This window comes from Fistularia commersonii, chromosome 10 (assembly GCF_037954325.1).
Source record: "Fistularia commersonii isolate RoL2024-O1a breed Wild chromosome 10, RoL_Fcom_v1.0, whole genome shotgun sequence".
NCBI lineage: Eukaryota > Metazoa > Chordata > Actinopteri > Syngnathiformes > Fistulariidae > Fistularia > Fistularia commersonii.
This window is the reverse complement of record NC_141293.1, coordinates 10,734,270-10,755,298: the sequence shown is the minus strand read 5'-3', so window position 1 is coordinate 10,755,298 and position 21,029 is coordinate 10,734,270. Positions and strand designations below refer to the sequence as shown.

Genomic DNA, 21,029 nt, shown 5'->3' with positions numbered 1-21,029 from the left:
ATAGAAAAGAGAGACCTTGCAGATCATTTGATGTCTTGCAGCGGATCGTAGGTTTAGGTGAGGTTTTAAGAACAATATTTTCACCTTGAGTGGTTTCCTACATGACTGTGCTACAGAGTTGCATCTGTCTGTTCTCTTGATTTGCATTTTGGGGCTTAAAATCTTAGATTTGATCACCTTGAAAAGCTGTATGAAAGTCAAATAAGGCAAACCATAGCAAATATGATTTTAACATGTCTTTAATTTACAAACCCACTGGGAAAACAAAAACAACAAATAACACCAACAATTCAAATAGCCCTTAACAGCTTGAGTTTGGCACTTGGTTGTGAATCTCAACATGAATCCAGTTGAGAACAGCAAACCTACACGGAGAACACATTCGATTTCAGCATCATGGGCAGTTTATCAAAAAAGATTTTAGCCGCGACATTATTTTGAAGCAGCTCTGCTCCGTCCAATCTGAAAATACATATGACGAAGAGTTAAGTTGTGCTTCCCTCGACTCCAGAAAGGTCATTGTGAATCTGCCTCAGCCGTGTTTGCCAAACTATAAACACACAGGGACTGGCGTTTAGCAGCGATAGTTGTTTCTCTGAGTTGCAACGAAGACCAAAAAAAACAAAACAACAAACAAACAAGAACTGCTGTCCTTAACCGATGATAGTGAGCCTACACGGCTCTTATGGATATGTGAGCAAGCAAACTATTATGCAACAAAGCAATTACAATAAAAAGTCCTATCTGTGTTAGGGCTCTTCTGATTGTGTCACGTGACCTTTCACGCATGGCTGTGACGGCCGAGACAGGAAAGAAGTTTTAACCATTCCACAGTTGTACAAATGTAGCTAAGGTAACCCCCAGATGCAGCACAAATGCTTGCAAAGAGGTCACTGGAAGGGGGGAAACCATTGATTCGGGTCAGAAGGGTAATAATGAGTCACTGAAATGCCCTGGTTATAATGCTAGACATTCTTCAATACACCTTGGTTATACTGTTGAGGTTGAATGAGGTTGCTAAGTAATGAGGCGGCTGCAAACTAGGTTTTGTTTCTCTGAGCAAGGGGAGGTTTGCAAATGTCAACCTGAAGAAAGCGGCAAGGGGAAGACTGACATAAGTTGAGTATTGCTTTATGATTGTTGTTTATGGATTGTGCAGCCCACAAGTACACAGGAAAAAATGAATAAGGTCAATTAATGGTGACCTGACAAAAAACATTACATCTCTATATCTGGACTGAGATGTTGGCTTATGAGCTACTCGGTGCACGGTTTGAACAGTATGTGAGAAAAAACACCGTGTGGAGACATGTAAGACAAGCGACACATGAAATTCACATCCTCATCATTTTTTTCCAGCTTGAAATAAAGAGCTTTAAAAACATATCTAAATCCAGCGTGGCTCGAAATGAGAAAGTATCCCGGGGTAGAACGGGGTAAAAGTCCCGACCTGTATTTCATTGAGAAATCTTTTTTTCCGTCATCGAGCAAAAACAAAGCCACTATACAGAAAATAATGGGAAAAAAAACACGTCAGCAAAATGTTTCATGAACAAATGTACAGCTACTTTGCCACAACAGTAAGTACTTTCTGATTTTCTGATCTTAGACTGAAGAGCAACTTCTGACCCTTTTCAGTTTGGTCCCATTGTATTATAAGGGTCATATCTGGTGTTAAAATACATTAACAGTGATGTTTTTATTCCGAGTACCAGCACAAACTTACAAACAACAGTGCGATCGTTGTTACGACTTAACTATGAATAACAAGAATCTTACTTTTGGAGAAACTCAGAGTTTCTAAGTAAAAGGCACAAGCTTATCTGATCCACGAACATTATCAATCGAACACAGGTAAAGCGTGAATAGCAAACATGGTAAGAATTTATTTCCATTTATCATATAACGGCAAAAAAATAATAAAGGAACAAAGCTAAACTCTAGGAACAGCAATTCAACCTTTAACAGTGCTTTTACTCATCGTGTTGTGTCCTGATGTCAGAAAGAACCGCGTCAAATCAAAAGTAAGTGACCTAGAAACAAATAAAAGCATATTTTTAAGTTGAGACTCAAAATGTTGCGATCTGCATTTATCAAATCAGATCTCCTGCTGACACAAGAGACAGTTATGGCTCTCCGGCGTCTGATTTAACCATCAAGTATCTTTTCCATTGGTTTCTCCCACTTTATGAACCTGGTGGGTCTCCTCTCCGACGCCGGGACCCCCGTTGACCTTGAACTTATTGTGGGCCCATTTGGCATACGTGACGCTCGATCCCAAGTTGGCTTTGCGAATGATGAATCGCGCCCTTCCACGAGCGAAGCTCCCCCTTCCTCGGCCTCGGCTCTCGGCCCAGTTACCCTCCGCCTCGCCGTCTCTGTCGTCATGCTGTCAGAGAGAAAAAAATTGCGAGGGGAGGGGTTCAGCAAGGAGGCTAATCTGAAGTGAGACATTAAGAACACCGGCACCCGGTCCTACCAGATAGTATTTTTTACTCTTTGGCGTATATTCTGGGTCCCAGTCCTCATGTCTGGTTTGCACTGCCATGTCTAGGGGGTTGAATTGCGAGGAGTTCCCCTGACTGCCTCGGCTCCATCCTTTCCCGCGAATACGTACTTGCTGTGACGGAGGAAAAACAGACTGTTAGCGCTGCGCGCTGTCGATCTCCGGAGCTAAAGTTCGGACGGCTCTTTAAACACAACGCACAAATCCTCCCGACGCTCTTCCTCGTTCAGCGGGGGATTCCATTTGGCCCGGTTTGGGCCCGTCATCTTTGCAATCTGACATCTCGTCAGACAAATCTGCTTTCTGGGACTTAGAGGATGATGACGAGGATGAGGAGCTGGAACGAGAACGTTTGCTTTTCTTTTTCCTGCAAGGCCAAACGGTAGACGTAAATTTCCCCAAACTGGAACGCTAATCGATCGACGATGATGAATACAAACGCAGAAGTCAGTGACACTTACTTTGATTTCTTGGAGTGCTTGGAGGATTTCCCCGCCGATTTTTCTCTACTAACCTCCGCGGACTCTTCCATGCTACGTCCCCGATTCTGACTGAAATCTCTTTCGTTGCTGGGATATTTTTTGCGCCTCTCAATGTCCAAACGAAGATCCATTGGGTCGCCCTTGGGTTTTTCCCCGGCATCCTGAGCAGAGCCAGACAGAACACGAGATCGTGGACAGACTTTGGATTAGCACATGAATGCGAAAGGGTCGCTCTCAGCCAAGCTGCTTTTGTAAATGAAGAAAAGCCTGATAAATAACCAAATGGTATGAAAATAAAAACCATGATGTTCTCGAGGTGTTTTCTATTTCACTCTTAGGAACAAATCCAATTTTGAAGGTTTTAGGGGGAAAAAAAACAATTATTCACAGCATATTTTTAAGTTGATGTTTGACTTTATGGTATGAAAATCAACTTCAAAGAGCAAATCAATCATCACTGTCATTTAATTTTATACTTGTATTGCATGAATTGTCTAACTTTTCAAGCTTTATACCTAAACTTGGTTTGCCAAGCAGCCTCATGACCAGAATACAGCAGAACCCAAACAAAGACAAAGTGAGTGCTGATTACTTCATTCAGGAGGACAAAAAATTGACCCAAACTATTGCAGTTTGTTCATGTAATTAAAAATACTGCTTTTAGATATTTTTTTTGTTTATCACCAGAGGTAGCTTGTGTATCATTGGAGGTACTGTAGTAGTACCCAAGTTTGAGAACCACTGCGCAAGTATATTCCGACCCAAGAGGTCTTGATGATGCCCAACGACCAATATACATGGCATATTGGAGAACGATACATGGAGGAGTGATCATGGCATTTTCCATTTGTTAGGGATTTTTAAATAATTTCTTTAAGTAAGTCACTCTAAGTTGATAATCAGACCATAGAGACGTAAAATGAATGTCTGGAAGACAAGGTCTAAATACTTTAAGGCTTGTTGGTAACTAATATAGATGCACTTGTTTTTAAGATACTTAGTTACCGAGTACAAAACAATGAGTAAAGACGGACAAGATATAATGTTTATGCTGGTTTCACATACTCAGTTTAACAGTTTGCAGTAATTTGTGCCTTATTTTTGAATCATGCGTATCACTGGAAAAAAGCAGTATTGTGAGACCTGTTCAGGAAATTAAGCAAGTAAATATAAGCACAGATGCATGTATGTCTCGATGGTTGTTATTTCCGTTCCTTATTTTTTTTAAAGAATACTTACGAAGACAATAAGACTCCTGTGAACAGCTCGGGCTTCCGTTTTCTGACTGTATTTGATTCATTGGCCTCGGAGAGGCTTGTGCCCACAGTATAACCAATTCACCATTAGTTGGAGGTGGTTTATAACAAACAACAACGTCAAAGAGCCTTATTTTGCATTTCTGAGACATCTCCCTTCAAGGAAAGCCACTGCCTTCAAGTGAGTTCGGTCTAAAAGGCGTCTGTATCGATCACTGGCTTTCTGTTGTTTGTTTTTCCCAAATATTTCCTAGTGCAAAATGTTCAGTCACCTTGTAAGTGCCATCCTCTGAGCTTTTCATCGCCTCAAAAAGTTGAGAGTGTTTCTTAAAAGCACTCGGCGATACATCAATTCTCCTGTGAGAGAGAAACTCAGTTAGGTCAAAGCCACGGTGCAGACGAAATACATCCAACTCAGAGCGACACAGACAGAACGGGACAAAGGATGAGAAACTGGTGAAAAAAATGAATTCCGCCGGGCATGAGAGACGGTTTATTTTCAGGAAGGAAAGTGGAGAGAAATACCTCAAAGCTGTTAAAAGAGGAGGCGAAGCCACAGCACACTAAAGGTGGGGGGGGGGGTCACTCAATAGGCGACTCTACCTGTGTATCTCCGGGCTTTTTCTCTGCTTCATCACCTCCATCTCTGCGGCCCGTCTTTGGTACATGGTGAATCGCTCGTTTAGAGTCACTCCCGAAGACCCAAAGTGCTGCGCTGTTTGGGCGAAACAAGGAGAAACGGACGTTTTTCATCGACGGTGTCCCATCTCATTTTGTTTTCCCAATGTGAGAGTGCAACAGCACAGGGTTTTTATTTGACTCGTCACAAGACATCGCAATCCACACCGGGGCTGGAGGCCTCAAATGCAGGTTAACCTGCCTCTCTTTTTGCAGCCTCGCATCAACAACACGGTGAAACCTGGAGTCACCACGAACTCACAAGCATTATTGTGCAGATGTTTGCAATGAAACTAAAAAGCAAAGGAGGTGCGGGAAAGACTCGAATACCCCGTAACAAGCCGATCAATACATACAGTCTTTATTGAAACCTGAATATGGCTTGCGGAAAAACAAGTTGATGATAGCTCACATAAGGACTTCCTGCATCATTATAGGCATCAGATCTTGACAATTCATATCACAGGAGTACTAAATACACATTAATAAATTAATCATTCAAAATGACAAACGATTCTCATTATGATCAGCATGGGATAAGCACTATATATATATATATATATATATATATATTTATGCATACATATATATGTATTTATATATGTATGTATATATATATGTGTGTGTCACCCCCCAGTTGCTCCCAATATGTGTGTTTATATATATATATATATATATATATATATATATATATATATATATATATATATATATATATACACATACATACATACATACGCATACATATAGATGTATGCATTCATATAGATGTATCCTTATATGTATGTGTGTGTACATATATATATGTATATATATGTGTGTGTGTGTGTGTATATATATGTTTATATGTTTATATACACACACACACATTCACACCTATAAATGTTTATAAATGTATGTATTTATTTATGTATTTATTTTTTGCCTTGACGAGAGATAATCGAGATCAGCCAACCCTGTCACCCCATCCACCCTTGGGTCCTATTTCAAACACTGATACGGTCCCTTGGAAACAACAGCAGCATGATTAACATATGTTGAGTATGTTAAATGATCAGAAACATATCATGGGGTTTCTGAGGAGAATTCTAAGTTTTAACCGTTTTTGCAATTAGGTTTGGAATAATTACTTTTTGTTTCCAACACGGTCGAGGTAAATAATGATTATGATGCGATAGCATTATGGCACAGAGAAGGACTCACCTTTGGTTTGGTGAACAATGGACACAATGTGCTGAGCAAAGAGCTCAGAGGGAGTTTTCTGTGCTGGAGTCGCCTGCACGTGCTGAAAGATGGAACGGAACTCCTGGTCCTTTTTGGCAGACTGTACAAGGTCCTGGGACAACTGCCGCTCCTCCGCCAGGATATCAGAGGAGCTGGAAATGAGGAGAGCGCTGGGTTCAGTCCTCTGTTTTTATTTTGACATGAACTGGATTTTTGCAGCCGATAGTGAAAGTTGGGAGAAAAATGGTGATATCAATAAATTAAGAACCGCATTTCGACCAAATCTAAGACAGCTTTGGGGCTTAGAACAAAGAAAATACCAACACATGTGGAAAATGTAGGACTTGGGTCTGCTACTGCAGCAGTTATCTGCATCGAAGTGATTACATTTGAAGTTTTGACAAATAACATCACTTCTGATCAACCAAAAACCAAGGCTTGGTCAGACCTGTTATTTATAAGATACTGATATGTAGAGGCATCATACCAAGTAGTGATACAGATTTCTGTGAATTGGCGATATCGGCCAATTTCTTCAATAAAGAAACCGACACGAAAACCGTCACATGATACTCACCTCATCAAGCTATCTCCGAGGATGTCCATTCTGACATTAAATTTGGATTCCTGCTTCCTCGAGGACAGGAGAGCCGACTCCCCTCCCCTGATGGTAAATGTTTCCCTCTCCGGGTTCCTCCGGGGTGGCGGGGGAGATGGGTCGGAGGGGGATTTCGCCACTTTCCTGGCATTACAGCCCCTCTCTTTGGAGAGCTCCTCGAAATGTCCGAGCAATTCCCGTTTGGCAAGGGCAGCGGCAATGGCGGCCGCTCTGTCCTGATTTTGGGCAGAATAAATCTCCTCTGCCATGGCAACCAGGTGGCTGTTAGACAGCTGGGGAACGGTACCATTTTGCCATTTGCCAAAGCACTCGTCAAACAGTTCACGTGCCGAGTGCGCGACCTTGGCCTTTGGCTTGGAGGACTCATCCCCGTCTGGCCAGTCTTTGAGAAGGGACTGGGAATGAGGTTTGCTCATCAGCTCATCCTCTTCCTCCCCGTCAGCGGACAGGAAAGGAGAAGTTCTCAACAAGCTGGTTAGAGACACCTCACCGTCAACGTCCTCCCTGCACCCTCTTGAGTCTGAGACACCTGTGGATGCTTTACCGTTAACGCCCTCCTGTTCAACGTCCGTCCCTGCTGTCTCGGCCTTCTTGCCACTGTTGGCACTTTTTGCTTTTTTAGTTTGCTCCTCCAAAAACCTGAGAGAGGACAAGAAGATAAAAAGCCATATGTAAGTTGACAGCATCGGACACAAGATCAAGCTGCGCATCAGTTCTTTACACACATGATTCTTATGAGATGAGATGAGAACAACTTTATTAATCCCGAAGGAAATTGTTGTGCCAGAGTTTCGAGTAAAAAAAAAAACATAACAGTAATAGATAATAGTAGAAAGGAGGAAGAATAAGAAATATAATGAAATATGAATTGTCTTAACTGTTAGCAGTAACTACAAAGATTGAAGATTCCCTGCGGCTGAGGGAAGAGGAATTAAAAAGTGCTCATTATGGTTTGCTCATTGCAATATTGAGAATTAGTAACTGTATCAGAAGAGCATCAGGTCAGCCTTACTTTCTGAAGGCGATGGAGATTGCCGTCTTATCGCCGTCCAGATATTTGTCGCCAGCAAGGAAGTCAAAGCTGGACAGCACAGAATTCAGAGCTTCCTGCGAGGGCTTTTTAGCAGAAGGTGAGCGGCACGTCCCCGGCCGGGGGAGGGCGCTGCTGCTCTCATTGAGTTTTTCAAGGGAGGGCTGGTTGTTGGTCTGGCAGCTCTGACTGGCAGTGGCGCTGGCCGGAGGACTGGCTCTCTTTGGACTGCCGCTACATTCTGTCAGGTGTCGCCAGCTCCCCTCCGCTTTCCCACCACCTTGGCTCTCTTTGGCGTCCTCCACTTGAACCTCGGTGACCTCCGGCTGCTCCCCGTCTCCCTCCCCTCCCTTCTGGGCCTCCGCGGAGGCCGGAAGCTCCTCTTTCACATCCTTGGAGCTCTGATTAGCCAGCGACAAGGCTGGCCTGCATTTGGGAGAGGAGGAGTGCGAGGAAGCCGATGACTGCTGAGACTGTCTGGATAACGGCGAGGAGGATCGGTCAGAGCGGTGAGAGTGGGTAGGAGGGGGGCTCCCAGAGCGTTTCTGGAGGTAAGACCGTCCCCGCCAATGGTTCTGCTGAAGGTGCTGCTGCTGCTGCTGATGCTGCTGCTGCTTTTGCGGGTTCTGCTTGTAGTTCTTCCAGTTGTTGCGGAAATGATTGTTATTGTTGTACCCACCGCCGCCCCGCTGGTATCGCCCGCGTGGGAAATAGCCCCGCCCCCTTCCCCTCGAGTTGTAAGGCCTCCGGAAGCCACGGTGGAAGCCCCGGAACTCCCGGGGGTTCTGGTATCCCTTCGGGTATTTCTTGTCACGGTTATAAAACGGAGAATGGGATCTTGACCGTGACCGAGACCTAGAGCTGTGAAAGAAATTAAGGCGTAAAAAAAAAGAGAGGACATATAATCAACATAATAAATCAACATGTTTGATAAATTCAGGAAAGACTCTTTGGAACAAACCGTTGATTTTGAGAGACTTTCTTTCCGCATGATCTGATTCACGACATGCGTCTCGGAGATATTAAATAAGTCTCATTTGAGGCGGCAAATCCTGCTTCCAAAATGAAAACACCTTTGGTGGGACTTCGTATTCTGGATACAAGATGGGGCGGTCATTTCTGAGCGCTCATGAGAAAGAAATCGGACTAATAACATCCAGCATCCATGGAATGGCATTAAGTACCTCATGCAAATTCATACTGTGAGACTAAAAGGGCGAGGATGCACTACTGGGGTCAGTATGAACTCCTGCATAGTACTGGAACGTCTCCCAAACAATATAAAAAAAGCTTGTGAAAAAGTTTTCTGCTTGAAGTTACGATTACAGTCTAAAGCAGGAAACTGACAAAAATGTTAATTGATCGAATAAGAAAAAAGAATCAGATTTGGAGGAAAAAAACAGAATATAATCCAACATCCAAGTTGGTGAATCAACAAAATTGTGCACTTTTTTTTCCATCATTGACAAACTTATTTTTTCAGTGGTCTTGAAGCCAGCTAACTCAATCACAACAGCTGAAATGTAAAAAGGCATCATTGATGTGGGTGTTCCCACAAACCCCTTTCCACCGGGCATCGCATTTTTACATCATCTGCATCGATCATCTTATTGTTTCCATCCTTTCACTCATCCAGTGTCTGCTCCCCGAGCCGTCACGTTACAGTGAACAATGCGTCCCTTTCCTCGTGGACGTGCTCTGGTGCCTACAGAGCACCTTTACCGAGCGAACATTAATCTTGTTTTTTTTGTCCTTTGCCTTCAGCCATGAAGCCTAGTTCATCTTGTGGTTCTGGATGCTTCCAGAATCAAGCATGTTTAGAGAGTTTAGACAGGGGAGGGAAGTTTAGAGGACCTGTGAGACCCCAGAGATGTGAATAACATCAGGGGCTGCATGAGTGAATGAAGCTCCTGCCGTCGGCGAGGCCGGGAGGAAGATGGGTCAGAATGTGTGAATGTGTGCTCCGACTGAACGAGCAACCAGGATCTTTCTATTTTTTCCTCAATGCGATGATGCTCCTCTTAAGCTCCGTGACCCGAACGCTGAAACAGATTTTTGGACTGCGGATTTTAACGATGCAGATCACTGAGACAAGTTTTATCACACAATCGCCGTGTGTGTGTTAATAAAAATCAATCAACTATTTGTTAGTATATTTATTTATATATTATATATTATAATTGTTGTAATAATCCCTTCCAGGTACGTCACATGTGGATTTTTTGTTTGGAAATATCCAGGATGATGGGCATTACAGACTGATTTATTTATGAAGCTATTCTCAAAAGTAAGGGCGCCAACATAAGCGCCATATTTCCAGGGGTCGGGTTTCACATGGTGGTGTTGATCCAAGGTGCAGAAGCAGGTAGCTCCACAGGGTGGCGCCGCAGCTCTTCTAAGATCAAACCCAGGCGCTGCCCAGCCTGGTCATTGGACTTTTTAAGTCTTACATTTCCAGCCATGACACCATTCGTTCTACACTTTGAATCAAAATCCAAATCAGCCGCTGATGCTGACTCATATCTTCCCACCGGTAGCTTTTTGGGAATAATAAAAATCAGATTCACACATAAATGTGACATATCCTCCAAGCAGGGTTCCAATCTGTACAACAGTAAGCATAAAAGATAAAAGTAGCATCAGATTAAAACGCTACATGCTGAAATATAAGATCTAAATCTCCATTTTAGTACACAACACACTGTTTTACATGTACTCCAATCACACAGCATGACTTTATCTCTCCACAGCATAGTCGGGAGTCAAGGGTGGGGGTCGGGACTAAAAACGCTCGAAAACCGTGACGAGAAATTTTAAAAATACACAGGACTCACCTACTGCGTCTTTTCATTGGAATAGCGAGCAGCGAGAGCCGGCGGCGCACAGAGCAGCGCTGCAACACTTACTGCGCAGGCTGCAGAAACTGCATCCCTCTCCGAAACAATTTTCGGTCAAGCTGAGTCACATGGACCATATGTGGAGGGCTGGTTGAGGGGGTTGGGGGTGAGAGAGTGGGGGAGCTGTGGGGGTGGGGGGGGATCCGACTCAAATCCTTTGCCTCTACTCTTGCCAGTTGCAAAGGCTGGCCTATCAGAGCAGCCAGGATTAATCTGATGCAGATCAGCCTTATTGTAACTTAGCACTTCTCTTGTTATTATGCGGTGTAAGACCAGGGGGCAAAACTGAGCTATTTTGCCGTTGGATCATCAAAGTGCTAGAAAAATGACTATGTAAAGCAAAATATAGTATGCGTGAGCTGATTAAAAAGAAAATGGGGAAGTACCCTATCTTATGCATGTGTGGCTCTCTGAGTGCATTTGAAATACGAGCATTCGGGAAAGCACGACCACAGAGTTGTTTGCATATATGCAAGGTGGCTTCGGGAAGCTTAAACTATTAAACTTCCTGTTACCTGTTCCTTTTACGCTAATCTCGATTATCGAACCGCAAAACCGCAGAGGAAAGAGACGCCCTGCGGTCTGGTTTCCATGCGGTAGCAAACAAACAACAGATCATCCGGGCAGAGCAACCCTGTGCATATAAAGGCAGGGTTATTTTTTTATTTAAGTAAAACAGACGTCAACTGAGGCTTTCAAATGTTTCCTGGCGCAACGCAAACAATATCCGCTCTCACACAAGACAATTCCTCCAACCAGCAGCTGAACTCCTGTGTGAACGTCAGCGTCCTCCAAACACAGAAGCCTCCTCGCGTTAAACCCAAATCAGTGAATATGCCGCACCAGCTCTGACCCTTCGTCTCATCACCAAACTTACACAGTCGAGGAAAATCAACAGGGACGCAACTATCGGGAAAGTCAGATTATATGTTTCCATTTTCTTCCCGTTGCCACAAACCAAGCCAGATCTAAAGTTACATTCGGTAAACAACTAACACACAATCACAACAATGATCTCAGTGACGTTTTCATTTGAAATTCTTTCCCAATGCAAGATCAACAGTAGTTGACTCCAAGTACAACGCATGACATAGCCATGGACGTACCTGTACCGGTGTTTCCTGGACCTGGACCTGGAATGGCTCCTGGAGCGAGAGGTGGAGTGGGATCTGGATCGCGACCTTGTCCGAGACCTCGAGCGGCTCTGGGAGCGGGAAGCTGAATTTCTAGATCTGGACATTTTCTAGATCCAGATAGCCCGTCCTGAACTGTGATGGAGAAAAACAAACAATTAGGTTTGGATTTGAAGACAAAAAAAAAAAAAAGCACAGAAAATCAAAATCACTCCATCACCTTCTGAAAGAGGCAGCGTAATTCGGTGAGTATCAGCATCTGATTGGATAGGATCGACGGTGTCACGGGATAAAACGGATCTGAGGAGAGCCGAGAGCCGAACAACCGTGACATAAAAATATCCAACAGAGACAGGCCATGTGAGATGCGCTTCAAAAGCAGCCTCGATGTTGATCTGAGTGAAGAAACCCAACAGCTGAGAGGCAGAGGAAGGTAGCAGTGTAGGGCATCCACACACACACACACACACACACACACACAACCTGTTTTATTTAGTCACAGATCATTTGCATAGAGGGCCGTCTCACGTCAGTCATCTGACTGCTTACAAACGAAAGACTGATACATTCCTTTATTGCCTCCGCCGAACAACACGCCAAGAGGATCTGCATACATGCAGTAAATGACGTGACAGGATCACCGACGCCACGAGGATCAGAAAACGGACAGTTATGTTTTCTCCTGTATTCTCATCTACCGGTGCATTTCTGACCGCTTCATTCCCACACACTCACGTTTATTCCCACAGATGATCAAAACTGCAAATCCTGTGCTAAAGACGCAAAATGCAATACTCCTTCCTTTGAAAAGAGAAAGCAACCAGAAACCAAAGTATTGCAACTTGAAGAAAAAAAACAAACACGATTTAGTCAGACAGAAGACTTGTGTTCATTGGCTAGACAAATTAACTCTCTGTCCACAGAGACATTTATTTTGTTTTCTTATTTTTAGAAATTATCCTTATCAACTTTAGACTTAAAGACAACACGTTTCTTGAGCTACTTCGGCTCCTGCTGATATCCAATATCTTGGAGTAATTAAAAATGCATGCCAAAACAAAGGTGGTTAAAGGAGGTTTAAGTCATTTAAATTAAAGATAAATAGGGTCCTGTTTGGAGAGTGCGTTTAGGCACTCAAGGGAAAAAAGAAAAGTAATTAGAAATAAAACAAAAAAAAAAAAATTGTATCAAATTTGCAGTACTGATCACAATAATGGGAATTTCTCAAAAGCCATGCAGCATTGCTCATAAAATATACATCCTGCGTAAATCCACATGTTAATTTGGCAGTACTAATATAGCACCATAATGCACCACTAACCCACTGGATTGAAGGGTTGAGTGTTTTCTCTCAAGGTTCTACGCTGCTTCAAGGATCCAAACTCTTTCATCCTGGTCTCTAGATGAACTTCTCAAACTGCTAATGCGCCTCTGTAGCACCAGCGTCCAATTGGCTCAGAGGTCGGCCATGCATTATGTGTGACATACCATTCGCCTCCAGAACAGTAAATGCCTGGGGATCAAATCATTGATATTTCATTATATTGGTCTTCTTTTGGGTCTTTGGAAGGAGGAAATTGCCAACTGCATAGGATGGGGGAGGGGGGGGGGGGTCAAAACCAGCGCAAGCTATCACGTGGTGGTCGCTATGTGTATCATTGCTACTATTTCGGAAAGTATTGAAATGGATCCATCTTCCCCGCCCGCCCCATACGCCCCGTGAGTGTCCCGCTCCCCCCCTGTTCCTTGGCAGCTTGTTGTTTTTGGCTCTCTCTCCGGCTAATTTCCTGAAGGGTCCGGCCTCGACAGACTGTCAATTCAGCTTACCGTGCACTTTCGGGGGGGATGGGGGGGGGATGGCATTCGCATGTGTGTCTTTGCGGCGTGCGATAGCGAGGCGGTCGAATAAATAATGACCCCATTTTGCTTTTGATGGTGATATACATTTCAAATGGATCCATCTTGTATTGAATTTGTTTCTTCACGCATGTTAAAATTGCTTCCTCGAAGTGTAAATACAGTATCCGTGTTAAACTGTTCCATATTGCTTGAGCGTTTTCTTTTTTTTCCCCAAAGCAGAGCACGGCAATAAATGTCATCGAATAAAAAACGATCCCGCTTTGAAGATAAAGTTTTGAGTTAATCAACGCAGTTAGAAAAGCTCTTAAATTAATTATGTAATCCGGAGTGAGCTATATTTCAGACGAATTAGAAACGTATGAAAGTAACGCACATCAGTACAACAACGCAAACAATAGACATAAAGTACAAGTATTGGCATTTTAATGACTGACAAGCAGAATAATTAGCCGTATGACTCGTGTTTTGTTTTCTTCGATGACTGAGTCGATCCGTTTCGACAGGATCGATGCGGATAAGCAGCTGCAGCTGCTTCACACTCGCTGGTCAGGAGCCTAATCTCAGAGATTTCAGCCTCTCAGAAAGAGCTGTGTGAAGCCAAGTCTGTAACCACTTGCCTCTTTTTTTACTCACACAAACACACACACACACACACACACACACACACACCCATGTCTTAACCCATGAGTAATCTACTTATTACATTATACCTCATGGTGGCTTCTTCACCTTAATTTGAACTAACAACTCCCTCGCCTCCAACCTCAGTTCTAAACCCACCAACTGCAGAAATATCATGAATGTTTACACTTTGGTGTCTTATGCCGACGCCCTCTGTGTATGTTTCTTGTTCCCGAATGTCTCGAGACCTTGGATTTTATTGGCCGTTCATAAAAAAGTCTCCAGGGTTTTGGTTTTTCTTTTTTTTGGGTGGGGGGGGGGCGTAAATCCTGTGTGTTGTTTTACACATCACTGATGTGAACAATAAAGCTTTCCTCGAATGGGCTCGGCAGGTTTACAGTGCAGCTTGTGACTGAGAGCGAAGGCTTCTCGTTTTACGTTGGTGCGAGAAGATGCTTGTCCCGAGGACGAAGAGTTTCCTTTTGGCTGGATATCATCTTGTTGCTTGTTTTTCCTCATGCAATTTGCCCGTGGTCTCAACTTATAGAGCTACACAAGAAAACATTCACCCATTCATACACACTCACACAGCGAAGGCGTCAGAGCTGCCATGCAAGGCTACCAAACTGCCCAAGAGTTCAACCGGTTCCCCTGTTCTCGACAACCATAACATCATAGGATAAAAATGGAATAGCTTATCGAACATTGATCATACGCCCAAATATTTTTACAGGAATACTGTAACTACATTCCAGTTTCCCGTATTGGACTTTGCCTCAATCCCTTGGACCCTGAGAAAAACTACGTGTATTTGCTGGGATGACAACTATACTATCGAGGTACTGTGTGGGTTTCCACTGGGTTCTTCCACAGTCCAAAAACATGCAGGAGCTTCACAGGAGACCCTGTTTGTAGGTCTTAATATGACACGTGAATGACAATATGAATGGATGTGTGCCTCTACATGTGGCCCTGTGATCCACTTGCGAGCCAATGACATGGTGACCTTGAGCGGAGGATAAACGGTTTAAATGAAGGAATGAATGAATCAATCAATCATTATAATGCTGGGTCCTTCCTGACACATGGCCCTCCTTCTGACAGCATCTAACCTTCAGCCTTGTAAAAAAAAAAAAAAAAAAAAGATAAACCTGATCTTGGTAGGGTGAGGCGAAGAGGCTTAGGCAAATTCAAAGAGATGTAAATGGTCATCCCACGGATGGAACACACACACACACACACGCATCAGAAAGCTAACCCCGGATGATCCTCCTCACCTGTTTATTTCATGTAACGGCTAAAGTAGCTGTGATCAACAATAGTCCGGCAACTTGATCCGCGGCTCAAAGAGCCCGAAGACAAACGCTCATCACAATCACCTGCCGTATCATCAGGCATGGGATGCCTCCAAGGCAGCTGGAATCACACTTGCTATCTTTATGTGCCCCTGGGACGCCCCGCTTCGCTATTCAAGAAAAGCCACAGCAACTGTCACTGGCACAATCCCGCATTACTGGAATGTGACAGCACGTCTAAGTTTTCCCTTAAGACAAACTCTAAGCAGTTAATGGATGGCAAAAGCCACTGACAGCACCGTTTAAGGCGGGATAAACGGTACCACTTCCTGCTTGGATTGTGAGATCGTGCCTCTCATTAGCCACTTTTTATCCTTTTCAATCTCTCTGCTTATTGAATTTTACCGAAGTTTAAGTCTTTGTGGAAGTAATTGCGGCCAACAGCATCGGCGGGTGTCAGTAAGTCAGTCTGCTCAAATCATAATATGAAATCCTGTTTCTCCAAAATGGTTTTTGCCAATTTTGCATCAGACAGAAAGTGTATGCACCCAGCCCTTGATTGAAAGACAGCAACGTGGAGGTTTCACCATGTGCCACAAAGAAACTGAAAGTAAGGAAAACCAGCACCAAAATATGCCCACAGAGCCGAGTTCAAGCCTAAAAAAAAAAATGTTCAAGGAAAGTTTTTTGAAATCTAGTTGATGAAAACTCAGGTTGTGAACGTCACAGGAAGCTGCTGCCATAGGAATGTTGAAAATCAACTCGAGCATCAGCCCGTACCGTGTGAAGTCAAAAGTCAATAAAAGTTAAAAGTCAGTTGTCAACTTCTCTACTAGACATACAGAGGAATTGAGAAGAAGTTTCTCACTTTCCCACGGTAACATGAGATTGACAAAATAATAATAGACTGCACATTAACAGTAACTTAACAGTAACGTGCAAAATAAGCAAACAAAAATTAAACTATAGAGTATAAAGTGCATGCAGATACGATCTACAAGAACAGCTGAAAGCCGATTGTTGTTTCTGTCCACGTCTGATTCAAGTTCAGGCTGAAGGTATTTGGATTTTGTTTTGAATATGCAAAGCACCATTTTTCAATAATGGGAGTACTTGAGCCGTCATAGTAAACTTCATTTCAACACATTTGACTGCTGATTAATTAGACTATTGATATTAGGACAGATATTGGTTTAAACGCATGCTTTTCCACTACAAACCTCTTCTCTAGTATGAATGACACACTGAGACTCACTCATTTCAAATTGTCACAATCAATTTGTCTTTTTGCTGAATATAAAGCAAGGATATATAAAATGTGATGATACTTTTTCAGATAAGAAACTGAATTTTCTAATAGTCAGATCCACATCTACTCAACAGCATAAAGAAGAAGTTACAAAGACAGAGGCTTGTCAGTATGCATTAGAAAAACATTAAGAATATGTTCATTTTACTTCCACAGTCAATTACCAACTAACAACCTACATACAACCGAGTGGGAGTGGGAATTTAGAATCGAAAAGATCATGTCGTTTTTGAGTATAAAAGAGTGATCCGACAAAATATATTCCACCAGGAGCAGTTCGGAGCAAGAAGGTTTAAATTCGGACAGGGAGGGAGGAGGGGTTTTGCGGACTTTGCATGTTCTTCCCATGTTCTCCCCATCTGCATGGGGTTCCTCAGGGTTCTCCAGTGTCCTCCCACAGTCCAAAAACATGCAGTATGTTCATTGGCGACCCTAAATGATAGAGTGAATGTATATGTGGTCCTGTGACAGAGTAGCACTGACTTCCGCCCAATGACACATAGGATGGGTTGCACCACCACCCTGACTGCAGGATAGGCGGTATCAATCATGATCAAGTTAACGAATATCAACATTATGATCTCAGTTGTTGGTCCGACAAACTGTGCGTTTTTTTTTCCCCCTGCAGCGGCGCCAGAGTTTTGCACGACAGCCTGCCTTTCCGTGCTCCGTGTGACGCGCACGACACGACCGGCAACACTGAAAAATGAGTCGCAGCGCCGTGTCACCGAGGCATCTGTGCACCAACATGCCTCGGAGCGGTCTGTCATTACCACATTTGTGGAACTGCAGACATACGGGAGAACTCGCCAGCTAAAGGTCCTCTCTATTTTGGTCGGCTGGCAGCAGCCGTGAGTTACTGCTGTGTTTCCACAATGAATTTTGTTGTCATTTGTGATTTCTTGGAATCTTTGCATAAACCTGCTTTTTATGGTCTGTTTATGAGCTGGTATGAGTCCATCGGAGCGCTACTTATGTAGGAAGTGTGACGCAGGATTCAACTTGTGGAGTCTTTTAGATGCTTTCAGAACATTGGTGTGAGATGAAAAGACCAGAGGACACACGGTGGGATGGCAGCATGGTCCAACTCTGCCTCCAAAACAAACTAAATATAGTTCAACCTCGGTGCACATTCAGGTTCCTTTAATGCATGTGCAAGCGTGCACACACGCATGCACTCGCGTGCACACACACCTTTTCATTGTGTGTGTGTGTGTGTGCCCAGCTGGTGTTGGTCAAATGGGATTGACCACGGATGTGATCTTGCAGTCCAACAGGAAATTGTGGGATCATATTTTCAAACAATCCCGGAAATAGATCAAAGTTAGTTAAAGGGTTTACAGGAACCCAGCAAAATAAGAAGCAGCTTCTATGGGTGTATTGGATTTCATTTATTTTTTAAATTTCTTTCAGGGCTGCAATTGTTTACCACAGTATGTGTAACAAGTCCTTAACATGCTCTTAAATGACTGTCTCTGCACTCTACTCTGTGTTATTATAGCATAAATCCCTTTAATTGATCAGATACAGAAAACCACATCAATCCACAAATTAAAGAGGAAGTCAATAGCAGAGACAAATATCATCAAACACAAGTACTTATATTCAACTCTAGTAAAAACCATGAACTATGTACCAACAACTACTTGTGAGTTGCAAAGAACATGTATGACGGATGCCGTATTTCACTAAATATGACAAATGTCCCTCCATGCACGGCGGCTCCACCCAACCTCTTAAACACAACAATCGATGCGCGCCGATTGTATTTTTATCAGTCAGATTGCCGGAAGTCCCTCGACTGCCTAAACCAACACTGAAAAGCCGATCTGACTGAGGCATCTATCACACCGCGAACCATTCCTCCAGCTGCGATGAAGCTAGTCTATCACTCCTGCATCGCTTTTGGGCTGTAACTTTAGTAAACATATCCTGCAGCAATCGAAGTCTCGCTTTCAATTCTTAAAGATGATTTGATGTATGTCTAGGAGGCTAAAAATAACACACTCGGCTCCGTGTTTGGTGTCAAAATGTCGACGTGAGCTATAGTCCTTCGTCGGCCGCACTGTTTCGTGACATGGAAGAGACAAACATTTAAACACTTTTCTGGCTTTTCAGGGAATTGACGTCAATATTTCTCCCCATTGGTTGAGCTTTCCCCAGCAGCGGAACGTCAACATTTTAGGTAGTCACAATTCGACATGCATTGCGGGAGATGTACAACCTGGTCATTATACGTTCATATCAAAACAATCACAGATCATGTCAAATGATTTGGACGGGCGGGTTTCGGCTTGTGGGACACTCAAGGAACTTAAGCGAAACCTGCAATCACAAAAAGCCACGCTGTCATTGTGCTTCTTGCCAATATTAAATTGAAAAACAACAATAATAATATAAAGAGCCCCCCCTAGTATATCCTACAATAGATAACACACGTTTTGGCCTAAATGAGTTTTCAGACACACCACTGATGATTCGACCCATGAGGGAAACAAGGATGAGTGGCAGCAGACACTTCCTTCATCTTTGCTTTTACCCAGATTCCCTAAAATAAACAAAGTCGGTCTGTTAAGAAATCATCGAATGATTATTGGTTAAAATGTCCCTATTTGGCCGCGCCATCAATCACGTGTTCACTCAGAGCCCCCTCCTTCGTCATCTTCAAATCCACATCACAATCTGATACATGGATCCCCCGCGTGGATGAGCCGTAATCCTCGTGTCCCTCAGTGTCGCTTCCACGGGACACGTCCCCGTGAAACCCCAGGTGACATCACGGTGAAGTCCTACTCACCGGTCGTCGTTGTCCCGCAGCGGCGCCGCGTCAAGTCCAGGCGCGACGTCTCGGCACGAACGACTGCAGCGCGGAGGAGACGCAGCAGATCGGGTCTATAAGAGCGCCTGTGCATGTATGCGTGCGTGTGTTTGTGTCTGTGTGTGTAAGCGCGTGCGCGCGTGTCTGAGTGTGTATGTGTGTGGGCTGGAGAGCTGTGCTGTGGACCGGGAGGTGTGGCTGCTGTGTGTGCCTAGGACGCCTCCCCCCCCAACGCTCGCTCGCTCGCACACACACACACACACACACACACACACACACACACACACACACACACACACACTCACACTCTCTCTCTCTCAAACACACTCAACCACACTCTCTCTCTCACACACACTCACACACACACTCTCTCACACTCTCGCACACTCTCTCTGTCTCTCTCTTATCACACACACACACTCCCTCTCTCTCAAACACACACACACACACATACACACTCTCTCTCTCTTATCACACACACACACACACACACATACACACACACACGCACACACTCTTATCACACACACACTGCCTAAACACCTTCCCCCTAATCTGAGTCTCCAAATGAGTCCGACGCTAAAGAGATGACACAAGTGTCTCAAGGTTGGTTGACGGTTCCCATGGCAACTTGGACTTGAGGTGCGTCGTGTGGAAACCCTGTCCTGATTGGCACTGCAGTTCAAAAACCTCAGAGCTTTAGTTCAGAACTGCACGGCTGATGGTTTCCATTTTTTTAAACTGAAGAACAGCAGAACCTCGGCTTACGAATTTAATTTATTTTTTGACTCTGTTTCCCAATTGAATTAACGTAAATCCCATTGATCCATTCTCCAGCACCAAAAAGCATACTTTACTCCTTTGAAACTATTTTTATGGGTATATTTATGGAAAAATTTAGAGGCGAACTAAAGATAATGTGAAATATTACGGTGTTTCTGGTGTTCTTTCTCTTCATGCCAGGACTTGTACTTGACATTTCCTTCATAAAATCAGCAATAGTAGGTGCTAACGCTACCTGCTAATGCTATCTCCAGCAAGCTATTCATTAATCCAAACTAACACTGACTTTTCTACTTCTTCTAAGACTTGAGACTTTTGCTTCATCAACGTATTTGCCTCCCTTCACCACATCAGCTGTCTTTAGAGCATCTTTGTTCCTCAGGATTGTCCAGCTGGTTGACTTAGCCATGTCGTCGCGCTTGGTGAGATCCGCAACACAAACGCCGCTCTCACCTTTAGCTATCAATTGTAACGCTTACCTTCTTCTTATCACCACTATCACCAGCACCTTTAATTTT

At 43.6% G+C, this 21,029-nt stretch overlaps 1 protein-coding gene across 3 annotated transcripts; it reads right to left on the bottom strand.

Moving 5' to 3' along the window:
* Positions 1-1,866: 1,866 nt before the first annotated feature.
* thrap3a (thyroid hormone receptor associated protein 3a) lies at positions 1,867-19,845 on the bottom strand. 3 transcript variants are annotated; one of them, XM_086153703.1, is made up of 12 exons: positions 19,708-19,845; positions 12,046-12,125; positions 11,799-11,960; positions 7,778-8,656; positions 6,724-7,404; positions 6,126-6,298; positions 4,848-4,959; positions 4,517-4,601; positions 2,968-3,149; positions 2,708-2,873; positions 2,480-2,620; positions 1,867-2,389 (listed from the first exon to the last, which is right to left on the bottom strand). In XM_086153703.1, exons 3-12 carry the CDS (start codon positions 11,930-11,932, stop codon positions 2,156-2,158), a joined length of 2,787 nt encoding a protein of 928 aa, XP_086009829.1. In that variant the 5' UTR covers positions 11,933-11,960; positions 12,046-12,125; positions 19,708-19,845; the 3' UTR covers positions 1,867-2,155. The 3 variants fall into 3 exon arrangements, with proteins under 3 accessions (XP_086009829.1, XP_086009830.1, XP_086009831.1); XM_086153704.1 differs by lacking the exon at positions 12,046-12,125 and having other exon boundaries at positions 19,708-19,844; XM_086153705.1 differs by lacking the exons at positions 11,799-11,960; positions 12,046-12,125; positions 19,708-19,845 and adding an exon at positions 10,630-10,724.
* Positions 19,846-21,029: the final 1,184 nt, after the last annotated feature.